This window comes from Orbicella franksi, chromosome 13 (genome assembly GCF_964199315.1).
Source record: "Orbicella franksi chromosome 13, jaOrbFran1.1, whole genome shotgun sequence".
Classification (NCBI taxonomy): Eukaryota; Metazoa; Cnidaria; class Anthozoa; order Scleractinia; family Merulinidae; genus Orbicella; species Orbicella franksi.
Window position 1 is genome coordinate 6,266,009 of NC_138157.1, and position 27,886 is coordinate 6,293,894.

General features: G+C 41.4%; 6 protein-coding genes and 2 pseudogenes across 7 annotated transcripts in view; 4 read left to right on the forward strand and 4 right to left on the reverse strand.

The window, feature by feature from the left end:
• The window catches only part of LOC145465670 (uncharacterized), a 52,429-nt gene that overhangs the window by 14,314 nt on the left and 10,229 nt on the right, over positions 1-27,886 (forward strand). For both annotated transcript variants that reach the window (XM_081449443.1, XM_081449442.1), the window contains exon 5: positions 5,094-5,346. In XM_081449443.1, the coding sequence (XP_081305569.1) occupies positions 5,094-5,346 (253 nt within the window). The remainder of the gene's footprint in view (positions 1-5,093; positions 5,347-27,886) is intronic.
• Positions 1,220-3,037, reverse strand: LOC145465674 (neuropeptide SIFamide receptor-like; annotated as a pseudogene).
• Positions 5,383-7,898, forward strand: LOC145466164 (uncharacterized). Its single transcript, XM_081449926.1, has 2 exons — positions 5,383-5,390; positions 5,519-7,898. Exons 1-2 carry the CDS (start codon positions 5,383-5,385, stop codon positions 7,824-7,826), a joined length of 2,316 nt encoding a protein of 771 aa, XP_081306052.1. The 3' UTR covers positions 7,827-7,898.
• On the forward strand, positions 7,842-10,853 carry LOC145466165 (uncharacterized; annotated as a pseudogene).
• The window catches only part of LOC145465673 (neuropeptide SIFamide receptor-like), an 81,789-nt gene continuing 66,424 nt past the window's right edge, over positions 12,522-27,886 (reverse strand). The window contains exon 4 of the transcript XR_014041671.1: positions 12,522-12,765. The gene's annotated coding sequence lies outside the window, so the exon portion shown is untranslated. The remainder of the gene's footprint in view (positions 12,766-27,886) is intronic.
• Positions 18,875-27,167, reverse strand: LOC145466167 (uncharacterized). The gene is made up of 3 exons (XM_081449927.1): positions 27,054-27,167; positions 25,930-26,593; positions 18,875-19,003 (listed from the first exon to the last, which is right to left on the reverse strand). Exons 1-3 carry the CDS (start codon positions 27,165-27,167, stop codon positions 18,903-18,905), a joined length of 879 nt encoding a protein of 292 aa, XP_081306053.1. The 3' UTR covers positions 18,875-18,902.
• On the forward strand, positions 19,786-21,247 carry LOC145466168 (uncharacterized). Its single transcript, XM_081449928.1, has one exon. The coding sequence runs from the start codon at positions 19,862-19,864 to the stop codon at positions 21,245-21,247; it is 1,386 nt and encodes a 461-aa protein (XP_081306054.1). The 5' UTR covers positions 19,786-19,861.
• LOC145466169 (uncharacterized) lies at positions 21,986-25,291 on the reverse strand. The gene is made up of 4 exons (XM_081449929.1): positions 24,669-25,291; positions 24,514-24,533; positions 23,782-24,377; positions 21,986-23,659 (listed from the first exon to the last, which is right to left on the reverse strand). Exons 1-4 carry the CDS (start codon positions 25,250-25,252, stop codon positions 21,986-21,988), a joined length of 2,874 nt encoding a protein of 957 aa, XP_081306055.1. The 5' UTR covers positions 25,253-25,291.

The following is a 27,886-nucleotide window of genomic DNA, read 5'->3' on the forward strand; positions in this document are numbered from 1 at the left end:
AGATTAACACTGTACAGATGAAACTGTACTGTTGTATAGTTCGGAAGAGTGATATGGCCGCCGTGTTGTCATCTTGAAAATGTACACAATATGTATTGTGTGTACGAGTATTGTTTGTTGTTGGTATCAAGGCTGTACTTGTAGTTTAGTTTGAAGTGTTCCCCCTGTAAACGTGCTAATAGTTTTCACTATAAGTGAAAAATTTTGTGTGAGGTATTTCAATTTATAATTGCAGTATATTTTATAGTAGAGCTATATAATAGAACATTTTTGGAGTACTTTTTAGACTAAGCATGCATTAGATAAGAGAACTAAAATTGTTTTAAACGGCTGGTTTTATTAATTGTATGGGAATGATATACTCGATAAAGCATATAGGCAGCAAAATATGTTGCACAAACATACTATGTTTAAGTTGATTAAGTCTAATTTTTTCTATGTTAGATACTAAATAAAGTTAAATGACTATTTTTGCGATTCTTCACTTGAAGGGATCTGTATCATTGTTAGTGGCATTTTAGGATAAAAATAAAATATACTGAATGTGTGAAAAGACATTGAGACTTACTTTATGATGAACTTCTATAAAATAGCTTTTTACAGTTACTCGACCACGCAGTCAAAAGTTCAAATGTTTGGGTGACGGAGTCTGTCGCACGGTTGCTTCTCAGCAAAAAGTTGATTCTAACTTCTTCAACACAAAGTAAACAGAAGCAATTCGTGTGTTTGTACTTTATTGTAGCTGTTTGCACAAAAAAAGCCTCTTTACTGGTTTCTTCGGGAGAAAAGATTCTTCATTTGTCATTAACTAGGGCTTGTCTGAAATATTTGGCATATTTACGGGGTTCAGTACATAGTAAAACACTCTTGGAAACTATCGAACAAAGGTTTCGAGAACATTTGACGCAGTATACTGTTTAAGGGACCGTTGTTGAGATTACCAGTGGCATAAAACAGATACAAAAATTCGCAACACAAACAATGCCCAGACTATAACAATTGGTGAAAGCAATGGTTTCCGCAACAGCAAGTGATGAAATATCTCGCATTTAAAAAGGTTTCCATCTAAGGACACGAAACCCAGAGGCTAGTTAAATCATCCCGCTCGAGACACGACCAGCTCGTCCCGCGCAAAGCGCGACCAGCTCCCACGCCAGCGCGCGACAAGCTCATCCCACGCGGGAGAGAAGTACTGATCTAAAGAAATGAATAGTGGCCCCACTTTTCAAATTCGAGAATTATTATAAACTAACAAGGGGAATTATTTAGCAACTTTTATGAGAGTCTTCTCAACCTTAACTGCTTTACTTTTATGAGTCTTTTTCACCTTTACTCTTGTGGTACTCGCGGTGGCCAAATGGTTAGTGTGCCGGACCCTGGATCGAGCGGTCCTGGTTCGAGCCCTAGCCTGAGGGATTGCGTTGTGTTGTTAGACAACACACTTTACTCTCACAGTGCCTCCCTCTTTCTTGGGTTAAGTAACCCCCCATCCATGAACTAGTACCCAATTCAGTGGGAGTAAGTATACTTTGGTCGCTTAATGCTACATAATCAGATACAGGAATAGACTGCGAACAGTCTCTCTTTTCCTCGAAAACCGTGGGGAAGAACGCAAAACAAGTAAGCGTGCGAACGTGACGTGCGAACGGCGATGCCGCGAGCCGCTGGTTGCGCGGGCATCGGAAGACGAGCGAAAAGAGAGACTGTACTGTAGCATCCAAATCGTTGTATGAAACCAGTGCAGTCTGCCTTTTCGCACGTCACGCTCGCACTCCTACTTGTTTTGCGTTCTTCCCCACGGATTTTCGAGGAAAAGAGAGACTGCCCGCAGTCTAATACAGAAACTGGGATAAAGCTCTCGTGGTATATGGACCACTTGTCCCAACGGAGACTTTTTCACTTTCTACATGTTACCATTCTCAAACACTTTGAGCTCAGCACTCTCCACTGAGCGTAACCCTGTGAGTACAACGTCCTTAGTGTCAGAGTCCATTCCAAAGTTAACGGTTCCAGCTGAAGCGGCGTGCGACTCCTGTCCAATACGTGACGTCATCTCCACTTCTTGTCTCCAGCTACATTTGGAACAGCACGAGCAGAAAATACGAGAAAGGATTGACAAGAAGCCACGGCGGTAACTCTGGTTGAAGGTGAAATACGTGAAAAAGTTTATTATGCCATTGGAGTGAACTAAATACTGAGTGACAAAGCGAAAATCCTTTGACAGGCAAAATTTTCCTTCAGGGCTGAATAGAGAAACTGATAAATACACGACAAACGGCGACATTGATAAGAAAAACACAACAACGATCGCTAAGGACATCTTGAGCACATTTCGATTTCTCTTTTCGCGACTACTGAAGTGAACGACCAAATTCCTTACTCCGTAAAGGGTTTGTCTTCTAAGCTTTTTGACTATTAAGCTATACAGGATTGTTATCAACATCAAAGGTATCACGTATATTATAATTATCAGCAGTAAAAACACGATTTTTGTGACGGAGCGAGACTAACCCAGGAAACAGTAGGTTTTGCCACTGAACGTGCCAATCTTAAAACCATAAAGATATGGAGCGTGAATAAGTGTTGATATCCACCATATCAATAAAATCACGTATTTCACTCTAGGTTTGATACGGGCCGCCTTCAGAGGAAACCACACAGCGTAAAAACGGTCTACGGCAATCGCGACCAAGGTTTGGACAGACACCGCCGTTGAGATGTCTTGAAAAAATGCTGTCAGCTTGCAGAGGGTTTCTCCTAACACGCCATCGATAAGCCATCGGAGATTTCCGTAGAGTATCTCGACGTTGGCCCGAGGCATGGCGAATATGGGAACTAGGAGGTCGGAGACCGCCATATTTACAATGAGTAAGTTTGTGGTGGTCCACATTTTGTTGTCTCGGTAAACTACCATGATGATTAAAGTGTTCCCCAGCAGTGAGACTACAAGCAGTAAACAGTACGCCAGTGTCTTGCAGACTTTAGCTGCTATAGGATCTTCAGTAATGATGCACGATGTTGTGTTGTTAGCACTCATTGCTATTCGTAATGAATTCGTCAAATCAGAAATCTTTGTGACTGTCCGAAACCCTGTTGAAAGCCTGAAATAAAAGATACAGAGAACATGGTGAAGAGAGGTTAACTGGCAAGTGTGTCACAGTCAGCTCTCTCTTAACGGACATCTCTCTAAGACGGACACCTGGTGTTGGTCCCTTGCCGTTTCCTCTGATCAGCCATTTTACAGTAACTAAACTCTAAAGATGGACACCTCTCTAAGACGGTCACTTGGTGTTGGTCCCTTGCCGTTTTTTTTCTGATCAGTCATTTTACTGTAACTAAACTTCAAAGTTGGACACCTCTCTAAGACAGTCACTTGGTAAAAATCCGCAATACCGCATGGAAATTTACCAAAATACCGAAACCGTAGTTACAAATGTGCTACGGTGCCGTCATCATTACTTATAGTTCGCCATTCCATTAGAAATACGACCCTATTTAGTTTGATAAAAGTGTATGTTAATGTTAATCAACGTATGATCATCGCACTCATAAAATAATACTGTAATAATTGACACACGTCCGTGGGACTGACTTCGTTATGCTGCTGTGGAACTAATATGAGTGCGCTCGCGCACGCACGAATACTGCTGAGTTACCCAATTGAAAAACATCGATGTTTACGACTTCAGCACCGGAAACCACTCGAATGTTACACAACGCAAGCTTTCTGCGACTTTATTGTTTGGTGAAAATTCGTCAAGATGCTAGTTTTCAAGCTCAAATATCCCGAATACGAGCCCGGAACTTCCATTTTATGTCGCAATTCGACTGAATCAACCTTAAATTTCATTTAAAATTTTCCAAGAATTTTGAATGACCCGAAGACAACGTAGTCAGCCCCATGAAGAGTTCAGTAAAGCAAACGATTGTTGAAGCGTATAACTCTCCAGAAGCGAGTTCTTGCTCCCAGAAGAAACGTCGCCGAGCTTCCAATCTCTCCTTGTAGTAACATCGTCTCTTCCCGAGCATCCTCATATCCACTTCTTCTTGCTCGGCAGACATTGTCCCGCACGAGGCCACGGCAAATACTGTAGGAAATCCGAGCGAAAGATTCCCAGCCCGGAGAGTCAACAAGTCGACGTATCATTGGATAAAATGGTTAATCATACCAATTATTAACTGGAAAAAGCGGAAATTACAAACAGCAAAGCTTGCTTGCACAACAATGGACCTTTGCAAAACATAAACAAGAGATCAAAAGTCATCGGAAGCGTCAGGATCCGAGTAATAACTGTCACAACTGGAAAGTGCAGACGGCTGCAGACTCTTTTTTTACCGATTACCGCGATCGGAAATTTATGAAAACCGCAAACGGCTTAGTCTTATTAAACCGCAATACCGCAGGTTAAAATAAAGATTTCCGCAAAACCGCACCAAAAATAACGCAAAACCGCATCACCGCAAACCCTTACGCCCCCCTCCGAAAATGTAATCACTGATTTCAGTTGTCTAGGTTCACGTTCTTTTGGCGAGGGCAAATGTTCTCGAATTTTGCTAATACTACTACTACTATACTTTGCCGCAACATGGCTGATGAGTCAGCCATGTAGCAACGGCCAGTTACCTACATGTAGACCCGGGGATTATGTTTTAAAGGGACACAGTCAGCTGGAGCACGTGCGCATTAGATGCCATTTCATAGCTAATTTGCATATCACAGAGACGCGATCCATACTGTTTTTAACCAAATATGATAAAAATAGTATCATAGAATGAGCAAAAGCACACTCAAAAACAGGCTATTCAGTAAACGATTGAAAATCAAGCAAAAAACTGTGAAGATTGAAGCGGATTTCTAGATGCACTTTGATTTCAGGTTGAGGTGAACTTTTTTCAAAATGAGAAAACTAGTGTCCAGGTCAGCACGGTACCAAAGCTGACTGTGTCCCTTTAACTGATTGTTGTTTGGGAGCTCTATAATAATTATATTAAGAAGGTCCTGTTCTATTTCCCACAAGTGGCGTTTCATCACCTAAACATGTGAATAGGATAAACCAAGTATCCGTTTAATTTTTTGCTTCAATTTTTTACAGAAATTGCCAATTGCGAATCAGACATCGCCTTTTTTGCCGAGCGTTGTGACGCAGCTACAAGACAGTGGCTTTTAAAAGATTTTGACAAGTGGTTCAGTGGTCCTGGCGACTCCAGGGCGTATGTTGTCTTCGGTGACCCAGACGTGGGCAAAAGTGTGATGGCGGGAGTCCTGGCACAGCGCTGTAAGAAAGCTGGACACTTAGGAGCCGCCTTCTTTTGCCGTCACAATGATAGCACAAGGAATGATCCCAGGTGTCTTCTTGGGACTATTGCTAGTCAACTCTGTGAATGCAGCTGTGAGTATAATAGTATTATGGGAGGGGAGGATGGTATAAGAAAGTTGTTAGGCAATTCTAATCTAGGTGTTCAGGAATTGTTTACTAAATTATTACAAGAACCGCTTTTTATGTGCCATTCTACCCAGAGAAAATTTCAAGTGTGTTTTTGACAAAGTGGGATATAGCTTGCACAAGAAGTTGTTCGGCTGTGCCATTGCCGCTCCTGCCCCGCTTCCCGTCTCGTTTATTTCGTACGTCTTCCAGAGAGAAAAATCGAGTATTCCCAAGCAGCATGTGTTAGATGCACTTTCAATGTTTATGGTGTTATCGAAGACGTACACCTTCCTGCACAACCTGATTCCTGCGTGGCTGACTGACGAGGACAAGGCTCGAGAACTGTTCATTGACAGGAACATTGAAGCCAATTATCTTGAAGATGTTATCCTTGAAATTCTCTTTGGCTTTATCCGTGAGCAATCTCAGGACGTTCCCCTCATGAAACCTGAATTGCTTGACTACGTTTTACGCTTTGCCATTCGCTTTTTGATTGGATTTCCAGGGAAGAATTCATTGGAAACAGTTTTCAGTTGTTTGACAAGTTTCAAATATATTGAAAACAGAATACAGAGCAGAAGAACTGAGATATATTCCCTTATTGAAGATTATAAGCTTGCGGCAGACTGTCAGTTTCACGGTGAGGGCAGGAAAGAAATTCTCTGTGGGGTGAGCTCAGCTCTTGAGGGAAATATTTATGTTCTCTTGGAATGTCCTTACCTTCTGCATTCTTGTCTACAGAATGTTTCTAAAGTTGTCCAAGACAACGTTGTTATCCCAAATGGTGACTCAGCCCCTTGGCTACAATTGAATACGAGGCCTCAGTTGCCTTCTAAGCGTCTTCAGGACAGGAGCAACTTTGCAGTGTCTCCTGATGGGAAGTTATTTGCTGAAAGACATTGGAAACATGTCTCTTTGTTTGATTCGTATTCGCTTAAATATTTAGGTGTGTTTTCCTCTATCGATTTGGTGTTTGGGAGCAAGTTCTTGAGATTCTCTCCAGATGGCAAGTTTTTGTTTTTTGGGCGGCTTGATATGTGGTTCTCTTTGGAGAACGAAAATGTGGAGACATTTCCTCAGTTTTCAAGGATTGATTCAAGCTACGAATGGGACTCATTTACTCTTGATAAACAGTACATTGTTGTAAAAAGTTGCAATTTTTCATTTGAATCAAATGATAGCTGTTGTTGGTTGTGCTTGTTGAATTATCTTTGTCTGTGGGCTGCCGAGGAAATTGGTCAGCGTCATGAAACTGATGAGAGTGGAACAATTTGTGGTTGTTTTCCTCAGAGACTGCTTGTGGAAATTCGGCCTTTTGCAGGGGAAGATCAAGATTCTCCTACTCCAACGATGAGAATCTTGTTAAATGTTCTAAGACGAACACACCACGATGAGTGGTGCTCTCTGTTGGAAAAGCTGCAACTCTATTACCCTTTTGAGGCTGAATGCAGCTATTGTCCATCACGGATGACGCGGGAGACACCAACTTTGGCAGTTGTGCGTGATTTCGTTATCTCTCACTACAGTGAGATATTCAAATATCAAGTTTGGGATTTGCAAACTGGTAAATCTGCCCTTGAACAGGCCTTTTCCTCAGGCGTTCAGTTGAGCCCGTTCACCTACGTTTGTCATTTGGGAACTGCTCTCGAGAAATGTGGGGTATTGTTTTCTGGTATAGACAAGTCGCTGTCACTTTACAACATTGCTTTGTTGAACACCGTTTGCCATCATCTTTTTTTCTTTGAATGTTTTCGGCGGACTTTTATTTGGAAAGAGTTGGGAGTGTTTGAAAAGTGTAGTATAATAAACAGCTTGACTATCTTGAATTCTGTTGTTGATGGATTATTTGAAGAAGCTGGAGGTAAAACCGCTGGACAACGTTCTGAGTGGATTCATCGTCAACTGCTTGCAGAGCTTGAACGGGTTAACCGGATTAAACATCTTACTACACGACTCGAACGGGTTGCAGTGCTTGAAATAAGTGATAGTCAGCCTGTTGTACGGCTTGCACAGCTTGAACGAAGAGAGGAGCTTCAGCGTAGTGAAGAGATGGAACAGATGCAAATGCCTGAACAGATTGAAGAGCAGCAGCACAGAAAGCTGCGTGAACAAACAGAAGAAGTCGAACACCTTGGACAGCTTAAACTGCTTGAACGGCTTGAACAGTTTATACAGCTTGAAAGGCTTGGACAGTGTGGACAACTTGAAGCGATTACGAAATTTCAAGACTTTGTGCATTCCAGATATTTTAAAGGGCACCGAGAATGGGATAAGCTACTTGAATGGAAAAAGCTCCCTGTACAGTATAACTTCCTTGAAGAGGATAAACTCCTTAAACTGGATAAGCTCCTTGATTTGGATAAGCTCCTTGAACGGAAAAAGCTCCGTGAACGGAAATGACTCCGTTTTCTGCCAATCCTGAGCCGTGAACAGTGTAAACAGCGTGAACGTGAGTTCTGTAAACTGTCTGAAGCGTACAAACTGCTTTTGACACCATGTGAGCACCTGCACCAATCTTGGCCTAAACGGTTGTCACAGTTTAAACAGTTGGTACACTTATTTTGGTACCATTTGGAATCAAATGAGAAATTCAAGTTTGTGGAAGCATTTCATTCTGGTACTAAAACCTTCACCAACGCACCGCTGGAACTGCAGAATCTCCATGAGGTGAAAGAGAAAGGCCTGTTTACTAGCATTTTACCTTGTGTATCACCAGATGGGAAGTGGATCGCTATCCGACTCGAGGGCGATGAGACAACAGTTCAGTTGTACCGAGCGCAACACCGACGTCAACATCACCCTTATCGGAGAAATCCGGTGCATGTTATCAAGGAGGTCGAACACTTTGCTTTCTCAAACGACGGTGTATTTTTTTTGTATTTGACTGTTCAAAGGTCATTGCACACTCTGTCTCTTGAGAGTGGTGCCGTTCTAACAGTGTGTCTGGCGTAAGACCCTTGTCCTCCACTCGTGAAAAGCAATCTAGATATTGGTTTCAGGACGATGATGAGGAGACTGTTATCTTTGTGAAGAATTTCCCCCCCGCTTTTCTTTCAAGTTTCCTTCCTGTTGTGAGCGCTGAGCCAATGCAAGTGGCCTTCGCTTCAGCAAACGCCATACTGGTCCTTTATTCAGACTCCTCGCTTGCGTCAATGGAGAATGACGGAACAGCCATTGCTTCGGTGACGTCCTTGACACATCCTTTTGGTGGGTCACAACAAGAAAAGAAAGCTCAATTTTCTGCGGACGGAAAACTAATTGTCACTCACCAAGGTACCAAAATATTACTGTATCGTACTGTGCCGGGATCTAATGAACGTAGTAAGTGTCCTGACTCCGTTTTTCAAATAAATGGCGATTTTAATGGACTGTTGGGTGTCGCATTCGTAGCGCTCAGTACCTTGCCGGGATCTGATGAGGCGTCTACTGATCACGGTAAGTGTCCTGACTTAGTTTCTGGAGCACATGACGATTTCATTGTTCTACATTTCACATTCTCAGCGGACAGCACCTTACTTCTCTTTTGTATAAGGAGGAACCTTGGCTTGTCTTTCTTTGTATGGAATGTTCAGGAGAAAGTTGTATCAGCATCATTTGACTCACCAGGACTTATGTCTGAAGATTGCTGCTGTTGTTTTTCGTTGGACAGTAAGGAATTGATAATATGCACTGAATTTTACATCGGGTTCTGGGATCACACTTCACGTCCTTGTCGCTTGTTGAGAAAAGTTGAAACTGACGTGCCTTACACTGAGGTGGACAAATTCACTCATTGTACAGTTTCACCAGAAAATGACCTGCTGGCTTACTGCATTACAGACAGAATTCTCCTCTGCCCGTTAAAAGCATCCAAAAATCAGTCTATTCGGCAACTACCACGTGCGCATTTAGGCAAAGTCGAATTTTGTCAGTTTCTCGGAGGAAACCGTTATCTAATTTCCTATGGTGTCGATGGTACTGTTTTCTTGTGGGACTTAAGTGAGTGGAGAGTCGCTTCATTCGCAAAAATTGTGCAGGGGCGGGAAAACATCGTCAGCATGGCTGTGTCCCCTAAAGGGGACAGAATTGTTTGTGTGACTTCTTTCGGTCGACTGAACTCAATAAAACCTTGTGGATTGAAGGGCGCGATGTTGTCAAAATTGCCGTTGCCGAAATGGATGGGCAGTAAAAAGATGACAGAAGCATTTCGTAGGCAAGTGAGGGAACCAACGACAGCCATTCAGAATCTTCGGTGTCCTAACAACACAGAGGATTTGGATGCCGCAGAACTGCGGATAGCAGAGATGGAATTCATGTTGTGTTCTGACGACAATGATTACAGTGATGAGGACAGTGATGAGTTACTGGAATGAGCATCAAGCATCCGTTTTATCTTGCCAAGACGTACCCATGTTAACAAGTCATGTTTATATTGTCTACAGAGTACTAGCAATCAGTAAAAATGAGAGGTCGTTTGGAGACTCCTTGATCGTCACTAGTTTACAATAGACGTGCTTCCTGTTACAAAGATGGAGCTCTTGATTATCGCAATCTTGCAGCACACGTCACATCGTATAAAAGTCCTTTTTTGGTAGTCTATATCTGTTATTGAGTCGTAAACAGCAAAAAAGGATCACTCATAATTAATTTCCTATTCGTAGCACAATTTCCAAGAAGTCACCTTAACGATTACATACACTCGCCGCGGTTTATAAAGCAGACAATCCAACAAGCATATCAGCCAAAAAACAAAGGGCTGCCGGCTGAGTCAGAACACTTGTGAATGCGACTTGAATATAATTAGCAACATTCTTTATACTTGTTGTAGAGACCCATCAACTCCTTCAAATTAAAGGCAAGGTTGCAAAAATTTGATTATTTTAATCAAGTGAAATTATAAAGCAGTGCGAAACCCAAACACAATCATTTAAAATAACGGTCTTGCGCCCGTCAAACACACATATGATCTCTTATGATCTTATACGTGTTTTGTGAGCTAAACAGCTATTAATTTTCGGAAGCTGGTGCGACTCCAAAGGCTCGACCGGGCCAAGCGCTTAAGATCTGTTCATCGCGTTTGAGATTCTCATTTTCAGCGCCCAGGAGGCAGCCATTTTGTAGCGACCTGAAAAAAAAACAAAAAAACGCAAAAGCAAAGAACCACTTAATGTTTATTTTATGAGTGGTGTTTGCGTTTTGATTGAAAATCATATGAAAGGTTATAAGAACCCAAGCCGATAGATAGCTAACTCGTCACGTGCATTATAAGATCGAGCGTCCCTAGACTCGAATTCTGCTTCTTTACCCTTTCAGCGTCAAGCTCAAAAGACGAATTCTCTATTCCAATCATCATACATTTTTTGTATTGATAGTTCTGAGAGTATGGTGGCTCATCAAGTTCATAGCTCCAACTAGATTATGTTGCTTCGTTTTCACACCGATCTACTTGAAATAAAAAATGTATTGCAAGGACATGTTGGCGATAAGTTACGTTTCGTGGGGTTTGTTGGGCTTAGTTTTTTGGTAAAATATGTTGACTTTCTTTTGTTTGAAATTAACGAGCTCAGGGTTTCAATGTGAAGCTTAGTGACTTATTCCTTTGTATGCTATAAAAACAATCTGAGACTAGATGTTCGAAATTATTAGTCAGTTATTAGTTGACTTGAAATTCTAGAGCTTAACAAAAATAGTTTTTGAGCTTATGTGTAGACATGTACTAATGCAAATACGTTTTTGAAGGAAATTTTTGACCATGTGCTGTTAGAATCATGTATTGTCTTCACGGCAGCCACATTGATTTTCTAAACTGTACGGAATTTCAGGAAAATAAACCGTCACATTACACGAGAGGATAGTTTCAAGTTAACCAGAACTTTTCTGCCGGTATTCGTCAATGGTTTACTCAGATTGAGGTAAACACTGTACAGATGAAACTGTACTATTGTATAGTTTGGAAGAGCGACATGGCCGCCGTGTTGACATCTGAAATATGCACACAATATGTATTGTGGGGGGCGCGGTGGCCTCATGGTTAGTGCGCTCGTCTCCGGATCGAGCGGTCTGGGTTCGAGCCCTGGCCGGGGACATTGTGTTGTCTTCTTGGGCAAGACACTTAACTCTCTCTCCACCCAGGTGTATAAATGGGTACCGGCGAACTTAATGCTGGGGGTAACCCTGCGATGGACTAGCATCCCATCCAGGGGGGAGTAAAAATACTCCTAGTCGCTTCATGCTACAGAAATTGGGATAAGCTCCGGCCTGATGGGTCACTTGGCTCGTATGCAGACTTTACCTTTATGTATTGTGTGTACGGGTATTGTTGGTTGTTAGTATCAAGGATGTACTTGTAGTTTAGTTTGAAGTGTTACGCCTGTAAACAGGCTGATAGTTTTGAAATTGTTAAGTGCACCGAACACTATATAACTGACTGTAAGTGGTAAATTTTGTATAAGGTAGTTGAATTTATAATTGCGGTATATTTTATATTAGAATTATATAATCGAATATTATTAGAGTATTTTACAGACCAAGCATACATTAGATAGGACAACTGAATATGTTTTTAACCCAAACTAACTGCGATAGTTTTAATAATTGTATAGGAATGATATAGAGGAGCAAAATATTTTGTACGTAGATACTGTGTTTAAGTTGATAGTTTTACATATATGTGAATAGTATTTTTCTGTGTTAGATACTAAATAAAGTTAAATGACTACTTTTGCGACTCTTCACTTGAGGGAATCTGTATCATTGTTAGTGGCATTGTAGGATAAAAATAAAATATACTGAATGTGTGAAAAGAAATTGAGAATTAGTTTATTGTGAACTTCTATAAACTAGCTTTTCACAGTTACTTGACCACGCAGTCAAAAGTCCAAATGTTTGGGTGGCGGAGTTGGCCTGTGGTACGGTTGCTTCTCAGCAAAAAGTTGATTCTAACTTCTTCAACACAAAGTAAACACTTTATTGTAGCTGTTTGTACAGAAAAGCTTCTTTACTGCTTTCTTCGGGAGAAAAATTCTTTCATTGTCATTAACTAGGGCTTGACCGAAATATTTGGCATATTTACAGGGTTTAGTACATAGTAAAACACTCTTGAAAACTGGGGAACTAAGGTCTGGAGAACATGTGACTCGAGCTCGGTACTGTTGAGGCGACTTGTTGGGATCACCAATGATATAAACACAAACAATGCCCAGACTATAGCAGCTGCTCAAAGCAATGTTTTCCGTAAGAACAAGTGATAAAATATCTCTCGCATTTAAAAAGGTTTGCATCTAAGGACACGAAACCCGGAGGCTAGTAAAATCATCCCGCACGAGACGCGACCAGCTCGTCCCGCGCGAGGCGCCACCAGCTCATCCCACGCGAGGCGCGACAAGCACATCCCACGCGGGAGAGAAGCACTTACGATAAATTTTCCAAAATTTAATGTGGCGCTGAATCCCGGTACAGCACGTTCTAAATTTTGCCGAAAGTTGTATTTTATCCTGCATATCGCATAATTCGATGATAAGAATGGTTTCACCGTTTCCTTTTATAAGTATAAATACTTAAAGCTAAAATTAAGTTTGTTTTTTGCTGAACATACTGTTTCAAATGAAGCCTATGGTGTCACAAAAATGATACCGACGTGTTCACCAATGATTGGACCGTTTTTTTTATTCAATTATTGTAACATCAAGTGAGCTATCAAAATCTACGCCTTGAAAAGTGCTGGGAACTGTTTTGAGCCACCTTATTAAATTGATTTTTACATAGTATTTCCTGAAGATTCCTTAGCCTGCAGCTCTTCACATAATCTACGGGTTCTTCGCCATTATCAATAAACTTTGAGGAAAAAAAAAAAAAAAAAAAAAAAAAAAAAAAACGAAGAAATTTTTTCCTCTTAATTTACGATTGGGTAGCGACGATGAAGAAGGTATCCGGTTTCGTCTGGAAATTGTTTGCATGAAGTCGTCACTATGGCCGAAGACAAGTAATTATGCTGAAACCCTTACGTCCAAAATTTCCTCCGTCCTCCGGTTTCCTGAAACACTGGAAAACAAACCATGATCTGCATGTGCACGTGACTGGCTGATACCGTCATGGAAAATGACTGACGGGGCCTGGGAACTGCATCTGTACCCAGAAGCACCCAAAGTGCTTTCGCTTTGCCCAGGTACTAAGTTGTATTGGTTTCATTCGAACTCTGTTTGTTTTGCATATTTTCCGTAACTGCACTCTTGGCCATTGGGAAGAAAAGGCTCTAAAATATCAACTGAAGAGATGGTGCTTCGTTGAAGGTAAGCTAAAAACGTTTGTATATAGTAAACTGATAAGCACATTTACGAATCATATAAGCATGCGAGCTAACATGCAAGCAGTTAGCCTATAAAATAACAGTCTGGTTAGCCTAAATAGAACCTGGTTAGCATGATAACCCCCCAGCTCCCCCTAAAAAGTTGTTAGCTTGCGATTAGCCTTTGAGCCCGTTGGGATCGTTTGGCTCACTTGCTGGTTTGCCCTATGACTCAGTCTCGTTACAGCGGACACTCTATGTGATGTAATAATAACTGAATGAAGGTTTAATAATTGCACACTTCCAAAAATGGGTTTTTCGGTGAACAATACAAATTCAATAAAAATACAATAAAAATACAATAAAAATAACAATACAATAAAAATACATTAAAAATACCATAAAAATAGAATAAAAATGTAATAAAATAAAATGTGATTAAAAATACAATAAAAATACAGTGAATTGAAAAGTGTGAATATTGTGGGGCCTCCTTTATTCTAAACAAATTAGGCCATGGAAGTCTAAATTTACAACATTACCTTGCTGCTTTTCAACACCAAATGTGTTGATACATAGAGCGTGATCATACTGATGACATGCTGATGGTGATCATGATCTTACTGATGAGTCCTCTATCAATCAATGTTTTTAAAGAATGGAATTCTCCTGGCATACTTTAGGGACTGATCGTTTGTCACATCCCAGGGGGGGACGGTGGTTTTCAAAATAGCGTAGACATAGGGTTTCAAAACTGAACCTCCCCAGGATATTTTCAGATAAAAATTTAATAGTCCCTTCCCAATTTTTATTTTAAAAATGTGCCTCCTCCCACCTCCCCTCTGTCTTAGCATTTTTTCTTTTTTGGAAGCAGAATTCTTATCTCCACTTTTATTTTTTAAAATCCTAGTAAACTTTCTAGCTGCTTGTTCGTGACATTACTGATGTGATGAAACGTTTGCCACTCATGCTCAAGGGTTCTCCCATTTGTATTAAACAATGATCGACAGGGTTTTCCCTATAATTTTTCCTTTGGGAGTCCCTTGGACTCCTTCAACTAAGGTTGAGGGTCCAGAAGAAAAAAGTGGGGGTCCCACGGTTAGAGTTTTAAATTCCAGGAGAACAATCTAATCTTTTGGCCTTCCCCTTTTAGTGAAGTTTCTTCCCGAGGCAATAACAGACTGGTACATGTATGTAGTGGTTTGGGAAATACAGTACTGTACTGTATTCCCTAATTTCTTTTCAATGGAGACGTCACATGTTTCATCAAGCATCAGTCCAATAAAAGGTGTGCGAGAATCATTTAGTTTTTTTATCAAGTTATCTTCAACACATTTGGCCAAAACAGATTCCATCTCTGAAACAATTTCGGGTTTCTTGTAAAAAACAGAAGCATCACTACATCCAATAGCAGCCTGAAGTTCCATTATTGGAATAAAGTTATCAGCAGCAATGTTGTTCTCCATCATAACATATACCGTTCTAAGCTGGACAACGTGTCTTCTCATTATTTCCTGTGTTTCATACTCAGTGTTCTTCTTTGCATTTGCAACTGTCACTTGAAAGCTTTTTCAGAGCTTGAGGTCACTGATACTCGTAATGTGATCTTTCGAATTTTGGTGTCTTCTCCAGGGCCGACTTCTAATAATTGTTACAGCCAGTTGTTGTGAAAGGGTTTTTCTTACCTGTCATCCTACAGATATCACAATACATTTTTTCGTTTTCTTCTTTCAACCACGTGAATTCTTCCATCCAAGCTGAAAAGAAATGCCCCTTGTTTTTCACGGGCTGTAATTCCGAATCCGCTATCTTGCATTGTGTGCCACAATGCCTCACAATCGCGCATTAGTTCTGGAGCCTCTGCGAGGAGTTCACAGCAAGAGCAAGCTTGAGAAAGAGAAAAACAAAAGGTGGCACTGCAATAGTCGATTCAAAGGAGTGAATGTGCCAGATTTGGGAGTTGAAAGATGGACTAAGAAAACAGAACAAAGATTCCAAATTCTAATTTTATTCTCAAGAGAATTTTTCGTAGATCTACTCAGGTTTAAATTAAGTCAGTAGTAAACTACCATCCTGAACCATGTGCATCCGAGAGGACCCGTTCTCCTTGACGTTTTGCGTCCCTTTTCCATTTTTCAGCCAAACAGTGCGTCTCAGACATGCATTTGCACGTAAGGGAAAACCCTGGATCGATCATGTGCTTTTATTTCGTTATTTTGGTGATGGTTTCCTTTGTTTGGGAGCCACCCAATATCAATGTCCTTCCATCCTTCAGAACTGCTTGTGATAGTTTGTCTCACTACGACTAGAGAAATATCAGAACCTTTCAAGAACAAAGTCAAAGTGAAAATCATCTTTTCATGTATGAATAACTTAACAAAAACATCTCGTTACTAGCTGTAAAAGTGCTGCTGCAGGCTGTCACAAAAACAGGATTGTTGGGTGATTACTGATCATCTAATACAGTGGACTCAATGCGGGCAATATTTGTTCCCTGCTCGAGGAATAATTTGTTTCTGCCTCTATTCCTACTGTCGCTTTGAGAACCACCAGCGAGAAATTTTCCTTTATTTACAGGATTCTGTTCTAAAACCTGTTAGTATAGACTGCCATTGCTGTGTCATAAAATTTGACCCCCTTTTCCTTACTAAGGAAAAATTTACCCCCCAAAAAGGGGCTAATTGTTTTAAAATTGTACCCCCCTTAAAAACCACCGGCACACCTTGGGACGTAATAAACGATTGGTCCCTTAATCTATATAATAATAACTGATATGTGAAATCAATTAATAACAATCAAACTTACAGAATTTTTTTTTTCTAAATTGACAAAAATCGCTAGCAATGAATAATTATCTTCAGAAATTAATCTGTTGTCAATTCAATTGAAAAAAAAATGCAAATAACTGAAATCACTAGAACACTGACTGCACTGTATATTTTGCTTCATCTAAATGCTGATGCTACAGTGAGACTGTAGGGTTTTACGCTGCTACTCAGGGCTGAGCTTCTTCTGGTGCCACAAACTATAAGCAAAGATAGATGTAAAGCCCAAAATCTTTCAGTTAGTTGTTTTTGTTGTTGATAGTTGTAAAAGATACATACTGGCTATGAAGATAAAATGACTCAAAAAAACTATTACAGACAAATTTTGTCATTCAATTTATCAGTGTTAGGACAAAAGGACAAAACTAATTTTTGATAACAATCAATACCAAATGAATTGAAGCAATCATTATTGATTGCTATCGCAATCGATAACAATCAAACTCACAACTTTATTGCTTCGATTTTCATCAATTACATTAATTGATATCAATCTTTGTTTGATATTGATTGTTACTGATTGATATCGATTATCAGTTTGTCAATTGACTACAACTGGAATTCTTGATGTGAGAGTAGCAAAGGGGGCATTGTGATATTCTTGCAAACATTTTTAATTTACAAAATTCATACATCACATACCTTTGCCTACTGTCAGCAAAAAGTTTTCCACAAATTCATGAATCACGTCTGTCTAATTTTTGCTGCTTTTCATGCATCACATCCTAATTTTGCCCTAATCGCTTGTTACTCATAAACCCTTTGATACCCTCCCTGGTTTATCTCAATAAAAGCATAGAGAGTCACCTCAGTTAGTTGTAACATAATATGTGGACAAAAGCTGTAACATGATTTTCTTACATGCCACGCAGCTCTGATTATAAGTATGACTAGCAAGAACTTTGCTTAGATATCCACACAATGTCATGTAAGATCATGGCATTTGGCTTCCAAAGAGTTGTAAGTGTCTCCTGATAGAAGACAACTTGTTTCACTCTGAGGCAACACAACATTCTCGTCAAGAAAGATGTAGTGTCTATCAATTGTAACAAGCGTGTGGGACAAAGATAAAATCTCAGTGTCCTGAAAGGAAATAATTTTCCCTTTAATTAGGATCCTCCCAAACTGGGTTTGGGGCTTGTAGCTTTGAATCCCTTGCTTTTATGCTTGACTGTCATGACTTATCTCCTTACCAAGTGTAAAATCTACTATAGTATCTTGATTCTTGTTGTCAGTTATTCTCTTTGCCCAGCATGCAGTGCAGACAAGTCTTAGCTTCATGTTTACAAAGTTAGCAAATTTAAACAAATGAGACATTTAAGTGCTTAACTTAAGAGCTCTGTGAAAAAAACGTCTTTATAAGCTGAAATATTTGAGAGACTCCTTGATACCCAGCTGGACTTCGTCAGTTATCCATTTGTTCCTTTCCAAGCCTGCAAATAATTTTTGTCTATATTAACAGGTCATTTCTCAGGTCAACCGTCTGGACACGTTTTGACCTGACAAAATGCCAGTCTAGTTGGACAAAAAAAAAATTTGTCATGAGAAATTAAAAATTAGAGACATTTGAGACATTTGAGACAAGGAATGCCTTCACTCACTTGATCACATGTTTATTCTCTATTTTCCTGTGTGTCAAGTTTTGAATTTCTGTGTATCACTTAGTTTTTCCCACAACGTCTAAGGAAAACCACGGGAAAAGCGATGAGACAATCTCCCGCCTGGACAGCTTGTCAGAGAGTGTAAAAACTCACAACATTCAGAAACTTGAAAATTGGTTGAAATGAATTCTTTGACTTTTTCTGAAAGCAAGTTCCCCTCTGAAAATTTTTGGGGTCAATTGAGTTTGCATAATTAGATGAAATTGGAATTGTATTATTGGAAGTGGTCATGACTACAAACGTTGTATTGCACGTGATTAAATCATTTGTCAGAATAAAATAACTTGTTCCATATTCGGCCACAAATTTCCAGTTAAAATATTTTTCATTGTAGCAGAAATGCCCAGACAGAGTGTCCGACCAGGCCAAGCTTCTACCTGTCAAAACAAATAAAAACGAAACTGATAACAAAGCTTTTCTGCATAGTATTTTGTGGTAGTATAATAAATTAACTTGTTCCATATTCACCCACAAATATCCAGTTAAAATATTTTTCATTGTAGCAGAAATGCTCAGACAGAGTGTTCAACAAGGCCAACCTTTTACCTGTCAAAACCTCAAATTTACAGATTTGCCAGTTAATTGTCTGATGACCAACTGTTATTTGCAGGTTTGCTTTCCCCTCTGCACATTTCCAAACTGTACATTTTGCTTAGTTTTTTCCTCTGGTAAGTGACCATACCTTAGCAAGAGAAAGCTGTTATGATTTCCTTCAGACAGACAGCCATCATCCTTGGAGACTCCAGGGCACCTCATTGGAAAGGAATGAACATGTCTTCCCTGCTTTCCCACTTCCCTGCTTCTCCATTTCCCTGCTTCTCTGCTTCGCTTCCTCCACATTTCCCAAAATTTTTACAGGGTTTATTTTACTGCCTTCGAGAACATCAAAGTGCTCTAGATTTTGAAGCTTGGTTCTATTTTACCTAAACGTTTAATAGATGCTTTTTTAGCTTTAAAGCTGAACTTGTTGGTTTATTTTTCACAAATTTTAAGTTTTTTCGGCTGTTCCGATATTTGTAAAGGAACGTTCCTCTGGGATCGAGTGTTCCTCATTTTTGTGTTCCTATTAACCTTAAGAGGACCAGCTTTTTACAGAGTAGGAACATAGCGTTCACTGTAAGGTAAGACAAGAACATTTTGTTCCGAGTTGTCAACTGCAAGTGGAACAAATTGTTCCCAAATGAGTGATTTAGGACTGTTTTGTTCCGAGTTCCTATTTGTGCATGAAACACATTGTTCCTAACTTGATAAATTGGGTCTGTTTTGTTCCGAGTTCCTATTTGTGCATGGAACACATTGTTCCTAACTTGATAAATTAGGACTGTTTTGTTCCGAGTTCCTATTTGTGCATGGAACACATTGTTCCGAAATTAATAAAGAAAGACTGTGTTATTCCGATTTTGCTATCTGTGAATGGAATATATTGTTCCGAAATTGGTCATTAGGAACAAGTTTTGGACTTTATTGTTCCGATTTATCGATCCGTTAACTATGTATTGTGTCACTGAATAGGCGTGTACAGACCTGCCTGGGCAAGTTTGGGTTGTATCTCACTGTCATGAATTTTACACAATAGTAATGAGTGTGGGCAAGCAAGGGCATGTTTTTGGCAAGTTGAAACGTCCTTTTGTTTCGGCTAAGATTTAAAGGCGATTGTGCTAGCCACATGTTGTTTAAAGGGAAAAAATGAGCAAGAAGTGCAAAGTCAATTGGTCAGATGTCCAAGGAGCATCACCCAAACCAAAGCGGCTTCACTTGGAAAAGGATGAAGCAGACAGCTTTTACCATTGCCCGATACAAGAGTGTGAACATGATGGATTTCAAAGTCAGAGAGGCTGTAGAAAACACGTTAGCACTAAACACAGTTGGTTCTTTTATTTTGACGAAAGGCCCGATTCTAAACAAGTAACAAAGTCGCTGACGATTGGAAGAAATGAAGATGAGACAAGCGAGACCACAAAGCACAACGTGAAGTTACTTTCTTCATTTCCATTATCATGTAACATTGGCGAAGTATTCACGAAATGGTTGACAGGAAGTGCTGGCGGTTGTAAGAAAGATCGTGCCGCTCAACAGATAGTGACAAGGTGCTTCAAGTTTCTTAGATTTTGCTGTGAAGATGAAGAGGAGTTAACGTTTGAAGTGGTCGACTTTAGTTTGTGTTCTCCAAATCTGTTGTTTAAATTTATCGACTACTTACAAGATGAATGTAAGCTCGGTCATGGTGGGCGTTTGGGCTACATAGATGCTATTTCTGAATTGATCGACTTCAGAAAACTTCATGGCGCATCAGAAGCAGTTCTAAGAAAGTTCTCTACGACAGAGTTGTACCTCAAGAGAGCCCGAAAAACAGTTGCAAAGATGATGAGATTGCAGTGGACACAAGATTTAGACATCGAGACTCTGGAAGCAAGAGGGCACTGGGCAACAATGGAGGAGTTATTGGAGGTGGTGAAATTTCATCTGCCGCGTTACGAAAATACCGTGAAAATGTGCAAAACCAGTCCAGCCCAAGTGAACCCCTCAGACCTAACATTTGCCACAAAATTTGTAGCCATGTATCTGTTCATCAAGGTGAAGGGATCGCGGCCCATGACGTACCAATATTTGACGGTGGACATGATTGCCACAGCTAAGGAAAACGGTGGATTTATCGATCAGAAAACGTTCAAGACGGCTGGAAAATATGGCTTCGATTCTTTGATTCTGACCGACGCAAACATGCACGTTCTTAACGGCTACATCTCGAACGTTAGACCGTTGCTTAAGCCCCAGTGTGATTTCGTTCTCGTCACCAGAAATGGAGGTCAGCATGGCAAACTGGGCGAAACTATGAGCAAACTGGTTTTTGATGCAATTGGAAAATACATTCATCCCACACGTTATCGCCAAATCGTCGAAACGCAAAGCCTCAATCAGCTCACTAGCGAAGAGCAAAGGTTTTTGTCTGAGGACCAGAAACACAGTTCTGCGGTTGCTAAAGTTCACTATCAAAAGCAACGATCGCGAGAAGTTGCCCTGAGGGTCATGAGTGTCTTCAAAAACTTCAAGGTACCAAGGGTTCCGAGGTAGACGATGACGTACACGCAAGACTTGGCGGTTCAACGTCCAGCTCCGGGCCTTCAGTTGAGACAGCTCAGAATAAAAACAGCTCGACCCCCATAAAGGATACCCTGCCTAAGAGAAACTTGCACCTTCAGAGGAAAACTCGTCATGTTTTAAAATTCACGAAAGAAGAGGATGATTTTCTGAAGGAAGGGATAACTAAGCACGGGTTTGGACAGTGGACAGCTATTTTGAGAGATTCCGATTTCGCATTTCAAGACGGAAGAACGGCGGACTCTCTAAAGAAAAGGGCCGGAATGAAAATGTCGCTAGTTTGATAAAGAGACTGGAAAATTGTGGACACTGACTTTCAATGCAAAGTTGATGGGTGTAAGCAGAGTTTGTTGTACACAAAACAGACAAAAATCAATTGCTTTATTGTAAATGCATCTTCCTGTCTCCAGATGACAGCAAACTCAACAAACATGTTATATTCTTTTGGAACTGGCCTATCGCCACTGTCAATATCACTGTAGCACAACGACTGTCTAGTTCACAGTGCTTTCAAGAACTATAATCTCTTAATGTAACTAATAGCCATAATATTTTTCCTTTAATTCACATCGTGTGCAAAATAGTCAAACGTAGCATAAGCGCAACGTGGTATTCCTTAACAATGCACACACTAATACATGTGCAAATATGAACATAGAAAGAATAAGTCGCACGCAAGCTGTCTTATTACAAGCCCATGAAACTAGCAATCTACGGTTGCGTACTAGTCTGCATAAAACGAGTCAGGGTCATTTGCTTCTTGGATGGATGCGCCTGGCTTTGAAAGTGCGGCCTCTTCACTGACGTAGCTGCTACAGGGTTGTGAGCTCGAGCAATGCCTGGGGACGGTGGACAGATAGCTTCCACGTCGTCATTCGGAATGTACATTGGTGTCTTTGGTGCCGCCGACCAACATTCTTCGTCGTCTTCGTCTGAGCTCCTACTTCTGGCAGGCAGATTTGCTGGACGCTGGCTGGGTGGGAAGACTCTCACTGGCAGCGGAGAGAACAGGTCTCGTATGAAATTCACGCAAGAACGGTCTACCAGCTCGTTGCTAAGGCAGAGCCTCTTGCGTTCTGCCAGGGCAGCCGGTAGTTTCAGCGTTCCATGACGCTCGTGATAACAGCGCAGTTTTTCGCAATTGATTTCCAGGAGACTTTGCATCACTCTTCGTTCTTCTTCGTCTCTTGGATCTTCCATTCTTTCGCTTTGCTCAGCCATTTCCTTCTCCATAGCTAAAAGCCACGGCTTCCCAAATGTTGTTCTGATCCTTTCCTGTTCCTGATCTTCTTGAAAGGCAGCGAGGTCCCTTCGAATCGGTGTGGGCAGCGGCTCGTTATGGTCGTGCGGGAGCAACGACACGTGCTCCACCGACACTCCCCTCGTTTGTAAGAAGTGTTGCCTCTTCTTATAGCACCTTTCTTCAACCCTTTTCAGCCTTTCCTTTTCAGCGAGATGACTTTCTAACATGTGGCTCAGTTGGCGGTGACGTAGAGAGCCAGGTGAGCATTGTGCCAGCCTAGCTTTCAAGGTCGTCAGGGTCTCGTCTTCATCGGAATCGCCGACATCTTCAATGGCGTCCTCTTCAGAGCTTTCTTCTCGGGATTGCGGTTCTGTCAGAAGGCCGCAACTCTGTTCTCGTCTACAATCGCCCTGGGCGGTTTCGTCGACTTCTTCGTCTATTAAAGAAACGCTCAAAATGTTGCGCAACTCCTCCTCAGGCATACCACTTTCGTGCACAGTGGGCATTGTACTGGCCTGACTGCTCGGGCTGTCTCCTACGATATTGTGCGCCCACACAATGCAATCCATAGCATGTTTCCTCAGCCACTTGTTTGCTTCAGGTTCGACACGAGGAAGACTCTTGAAGTGGTACTTGCGCAGGCGTTTGTCCATAGCTTGATTGTGAACTGCACCAAAATCCATTTCCACCTGGCAAGTTATGTACATGGTCGCAGTGCAATGGAAACCTTGAACCTTTTTCCACTTCGCGTCGTGCGACGTGAAGCCCCCTTGACATATGATTTTCCAGTCATCTATGTCGAGCAGGGTGGCATATGCCTCGTCTAGGAAGATAACCTCTGTCAGGTTGTCGATCATAGCCTTGTTGAAACTCTTTTGCTTCGTGACGCGAGCAATTCGGCTTAGGGGAATGATCTGAAAAACAGGTGAGAAGAGGCTGGTCTTTCCGCTGTCAGCTGAGCCAATAGCACACAGCACAGGCTGTTTGTGTTCTTTGGGACGGAACAACGCCAGGAAATCTGCACAAAACTGCCGAATTTCATCTTCTGTTAGGCTGTTCCTTAGGATTGCCTCAAAATATCTTGGCTCCGGGTCCTTGAGTCGGTCGTAGTCCACAAACGCGCGTGGAGTTGTGAGACCCTTCTGTTGAAAAGAGCCAAAACAAAAGCACATCAGACAGTGCTACAGATCGTAAAGATTGGGTTTGAAAATTTGATTGTATCTTCTTATTTAAATGTTAAAACAGTCCAGTGTATTCTTCTCACCTGAGATTCTGAGATAATCCCTTGGACGAACGACCCAGAGGAAAAGCTCCAAAACCACCCGTCTTGTACTTCGATCAGGTCTCTCTCAATCTTAATTTGGCGTATGAAAGAGCTTTCTGGCTCGCTTAGTATGGGCAGAACACGTTGAATATGCTGGACCAGACGGTCTTTGAACGCTTCGTTTCCCATTAGGCTGTGGAGGAACGTTTTCATGGTACACAGATACTGGAACGTGAACTGCGATTTGGCCGCCAGTTTGTACACCTCGCCGCGATACACAGCATACTGCAGCTGTTTCATCACAATTTGTATATCGTTGCACAGGACTGTTACTGGACAGGATAGGGGTTTGTGCGGCGGATCTGGTAGTGCTGTCTGCGATGTACTTTGCAGGTTGTTATCAAATCCAAAGGTGTCTAACACGAGACCAGCTCGGCGTAATTCCGAAACGGATGCTGCCATCATCGTTTGAAAACTCTCAAGAACGACACGAAGGCGAACGACATTTTCCGTCGGCGCTGACTCTTGGGATTCTTCGTGGAAGTCACCATGAAGCTCCTCTTGCAGAGCCCTGCCAATCAAAACAAAAGGTTTTGCTTACGTAAGGCAATGCAATATCTCCCTGGTATTACTTTGTGAAAGTGAACTGCTGAAATCAAACTCGCGATGTTTTGAAAATGAGAAGATAAAAATTGATCAATTATCGATAATCGAATAACAGTCTCTTTTCACCGGGCAATGAAGCATGATTACTTTGATTTTTCAATGATGAATAGCATTTTTTACCTTTCTGACTATTTATGTTTGTTTATTATATATTTACTTTCATTAGCGTGCAATTTAACAGAAATTCAAAGAATATAAATTGGTCAAATTAATCTACTCACCCGAGGCAATGCTGGTACGATGACTCCACTAGTTGCATTAAGCAGAGGTTTTTGTGGTCCTTAAACACTTGACACAGCTGATTCAGGTTATGACAGCAGTTTTTCTTTCGTGACGCCCTTGATGCATAATATTCCAAACCGCAACTTGCGACAGCTCTTTGGATTCTAAGTGCATTAATGACCGAGCCATTGTTTGTTTGGCAAGCCACCCAGTAAGATATGGCTGGGAATGTTTGCTTTCCCGGCGATGAAAGCTGAGACGCATTGACGGGCGATTCGTCATTCGATTCGTCACTCTCTCTGGTCTCCTGCAATTGTGGCCTTTTTCGCTTCTTGCTGTCCAATGTTGACGTACTTATCGCCGAAAAAAAGAAGCAAATTTCCGCCAATTTTGACAAGGTTAAATGGCATTCGTCGCGTTTCTCGCATATCCAGTTCCATGCTCTTTCTATTTCGGCGTCGCTAACCCGCCAAACGCACTTAAAAGCAACAACCGAACACAGCTTTTCAACCCTCGCAACTATCTCGCACTCCGCCTTATCTCTTATTGCCTTGCTATTTAACTGAGAGCAAGGTTTGCTCATCTTGCCACATGAACATGAGCATGAACTGAGCCGTTTGAAGTTCTGAATACCCTTAAATACTGTTCCGTCACAAACATGAACAAATTTTCATTCTCAAACCCGCCGGAGAGAATAGCAGAGCAAATCACAGGTGAAAGATTGAGAACTCCATTTGATCACCACCAATAGCTTTGCAATATTCTTTTTCTCTAAATTCTTTCGTTGAGCTCAAAAACAAATAATGGCTTTCACCTAAACACTCCACAATACAAATCTCCAAAACAAGTTAATACTTTAATACATTTGATGAAGAAAAGATTACATAAGCGTTATGTAACCTATCAATAACTTTGATATTTCTGACAAATTTCTTGTGGTTAGTTCCTTTTGAAAATAATAACGGAAAAAAGCTGATAAAGTTAAACAAATGTATTCATGCGTATGTGATGTGATGAACAATAATAAGTTGATGAGGTGAATCTTACTCTGTTGTTGGCGTATATACCGGTTTAAGCGTATATAGCGGGTTTGAGTAAATTTGTTAATCAACTCTGGCCATATCCGTAGTATACGCCATACCCAGTATACACGCCAACAACAGAGTAAGATTCACTTCATCAACTTACCTTTCATTTTTACTGTAAGTATTTTGATACTTACAGATCAAAACGTGATAGGGAACAGAAATTTTGGGAAACGATCCTCCTCAACTCCCTGCTTCCCTGCTTTCCCCGCTTCTCTTCTTCCCCACCTCCATGCTTTACCACTTCCCCAGTTCCCCTCTTCCCTGATTCCCCACTTCCCTGCTTCCCTGCTTCCCCACTTCCTCGCTTCCCTGCTTCCCCACTTTCCTGCTTCCCTACTTTCTTTCCCTGCTTCCCCGCTTCCTTGCTTCCTTGCTTCCCTGCTTTCCTGCTTCCCTGCTACCCCACTTTCCCGCTTCCTTGCTTCTGTGCTTCCCCACTTCCTTGCTTCCCTGCTTCCCCACTTCCCTGCTTCCCTACTTTCTTTTCCTGCTTTCCGGCCTCCTTGCTTCCCCTCTTCCCTGCTTCCCTGCTTTCCCGCTTCCCGGCTTCCCTGCTTCCCCGCTTCCCTGCTTCCCTGCTTCCCTGCTACCCCACTTTCCCACTTCCTTGCTTTCCTGCTTCCCCGCTTCGTTGCTTCCCTGCTTCCGTGTTTTCCTGCTTCCTTCCTTCCTTCCTTCCCGCTTCCCTGCTTCCTTGCTTTCCTGCTTCCCCAATTCCCCACTTCCCTGCTTCCCCACTTCCCTGCTTTCCCGCTTCCATGCTTTCCTGCTTCCCTGCCTCCCTGATCTCCCCTCCCCCCTCTCCCTGCTTCCCCGCTTCCTTTCCACCTTGCCTCCTTGTCTCAGGTCATTTGTTTCCTTGTTTCTCTGCTTCCATGCTTCCATGCTTCCATGCCTGCTTCCCTGCTTCCCTGGACAAAAAGGAAAAGGTTAAGATAGCTGCTTCAACTTTATTTTATCACCAATTTTTGCCAGGTTTGCTTTGTTCTATCCCAACCAACTGAGGATGGAGAGCCATCATAGAATTAGAAACTTTGTGATCCGAAAACCAAAAGTGCTTGTCTAAAATGTATTTTAGTTGTACTGCTCCTGAATAAGATTTGGCAAATAATATTATTTTGCTTTTTAAAAGCCTTTTTAAAATTAGGAAAGCAGTTTGTTCTTGTTAAATCTTATTTTATGTCTGTCTGGCGATTTCCATCAACTGACTGTCATAAAACTGACTTAGAAAATAAAAATACATGTTGTTTATGCTAAGAAAAGATGCACAAATTAAAGAGTCAAATTCATGACTACCTTAATGAACAACTTGTTCTTTCCTCTGCCATTATCCCAACTTCCCCGCTTCCCCACTTCCCCGCTTCCCTGCTTCCTCCACCTCCTCGCGTCCTCTTGTCCTGGCGTCCTCATCTCCTTGCCTCCTCGCCCTGATCTGTGTAGAAACCTTGTAAGTCACTGAAAATTGGGGCGTACCTTTCTTTCCACGTACTAAACAAATATCTAAAAAAATGTGGACGAGGCTGAAGATTTGCAATGATTTTAGGACAGAGACACTCGCGAAACCTACATTCCCGGCGAAACGCAAAGTACTGACCAACAACACACATTCGCATCTCATGTGTCTTGGTAGTGACTTAGACCAATGGCAATGTAGAAACTGTGATAATACTGTCAGTGGTTTAATGCTGTACTGTGTAATATATCAGAGGGGTGTTTGAAAGTGGTGTTTAATATATGTTCGTTTTTTAGACGTCTTTTTTTAACGCATCACTATCACATCTATTTCAGTATTAGTTCCAAGACTGCAATGAAGAGATGAGTTAACACAAACTTAGTCACGTTTGTTGCTGTACCACTAGGGAATCTAACAATGGCAGCTGTAGCAGCTACAGGGTGAGTTGAGTTTGCAGAGCTGACTAGTGTTGTAAGAGCCACATACCCTACGCTTGAATTCGAATCGTACGATTACCTGTACTAGTGTGTAATTCAAGAAGTGCCGGTATGCAAATACAATACACTCAATAATCGAGTTGAACCTCCACTGATGGCCACCTCGCCCGGTCAACTATTCATAGATTCACTCTTATTTTGAACGCTCTACAACAGCCACCTCATTATAGTGTGGTGAC

Bases quoted from the DNA above. Each gene is read 5' to 3' on its own strand.
- LOC145466168 (XM_081449928.1), top strand. From the start codon at position 19,862: ATGAGCAAGAAGTGCAAAGTCAATTGGTCAGATGTCCAAGGAGCATCA.
- LOC145466169 (XM_081449929.1), bottom strand. From the start codon at position 25,252: ATGAGCAAACCTTGCTCTCAGTTAAATAGCAAGGCAATAAGAGATAAG. The intron at 24,378-24,513 runs GTGAAAAGAGAC...GCCTTACGTAAG, and splicing joins TAATCATGCTTCATTGCCCG to CAAAACCTTTTGTTTTGATT. The intron at 23,660-23,781 runs GTGAGAAGAATA...TCTTTTCAACAG, and splicing joins GGATTATCTCAGAATCTCAG to AAGGGTCTCACAACTCCACG.
- LOC145466167 (XM_081449927.1), bottom strand. From the start codon at position 27,167: ATGAGGACGCCAGGACAAGAGGACGCGAGGAGGTGGAGGAAGCAGGGA. The intron at 26,594-27,053 runs GTAGTCATGAAT...ACCTGAGACAAG, and splicing joins AGAACAAGTTGTTCATTAAG to GAGGCAAGGTGGAAAGGAAG. The intron at 19,004-25,929 runs GTTTCCCAAAAT...ATGTGGAGGAAG, and splicing joins GCAGGGAGTTGAGGAGGATC to CGAAGCAGAGAAGCAGGGAA.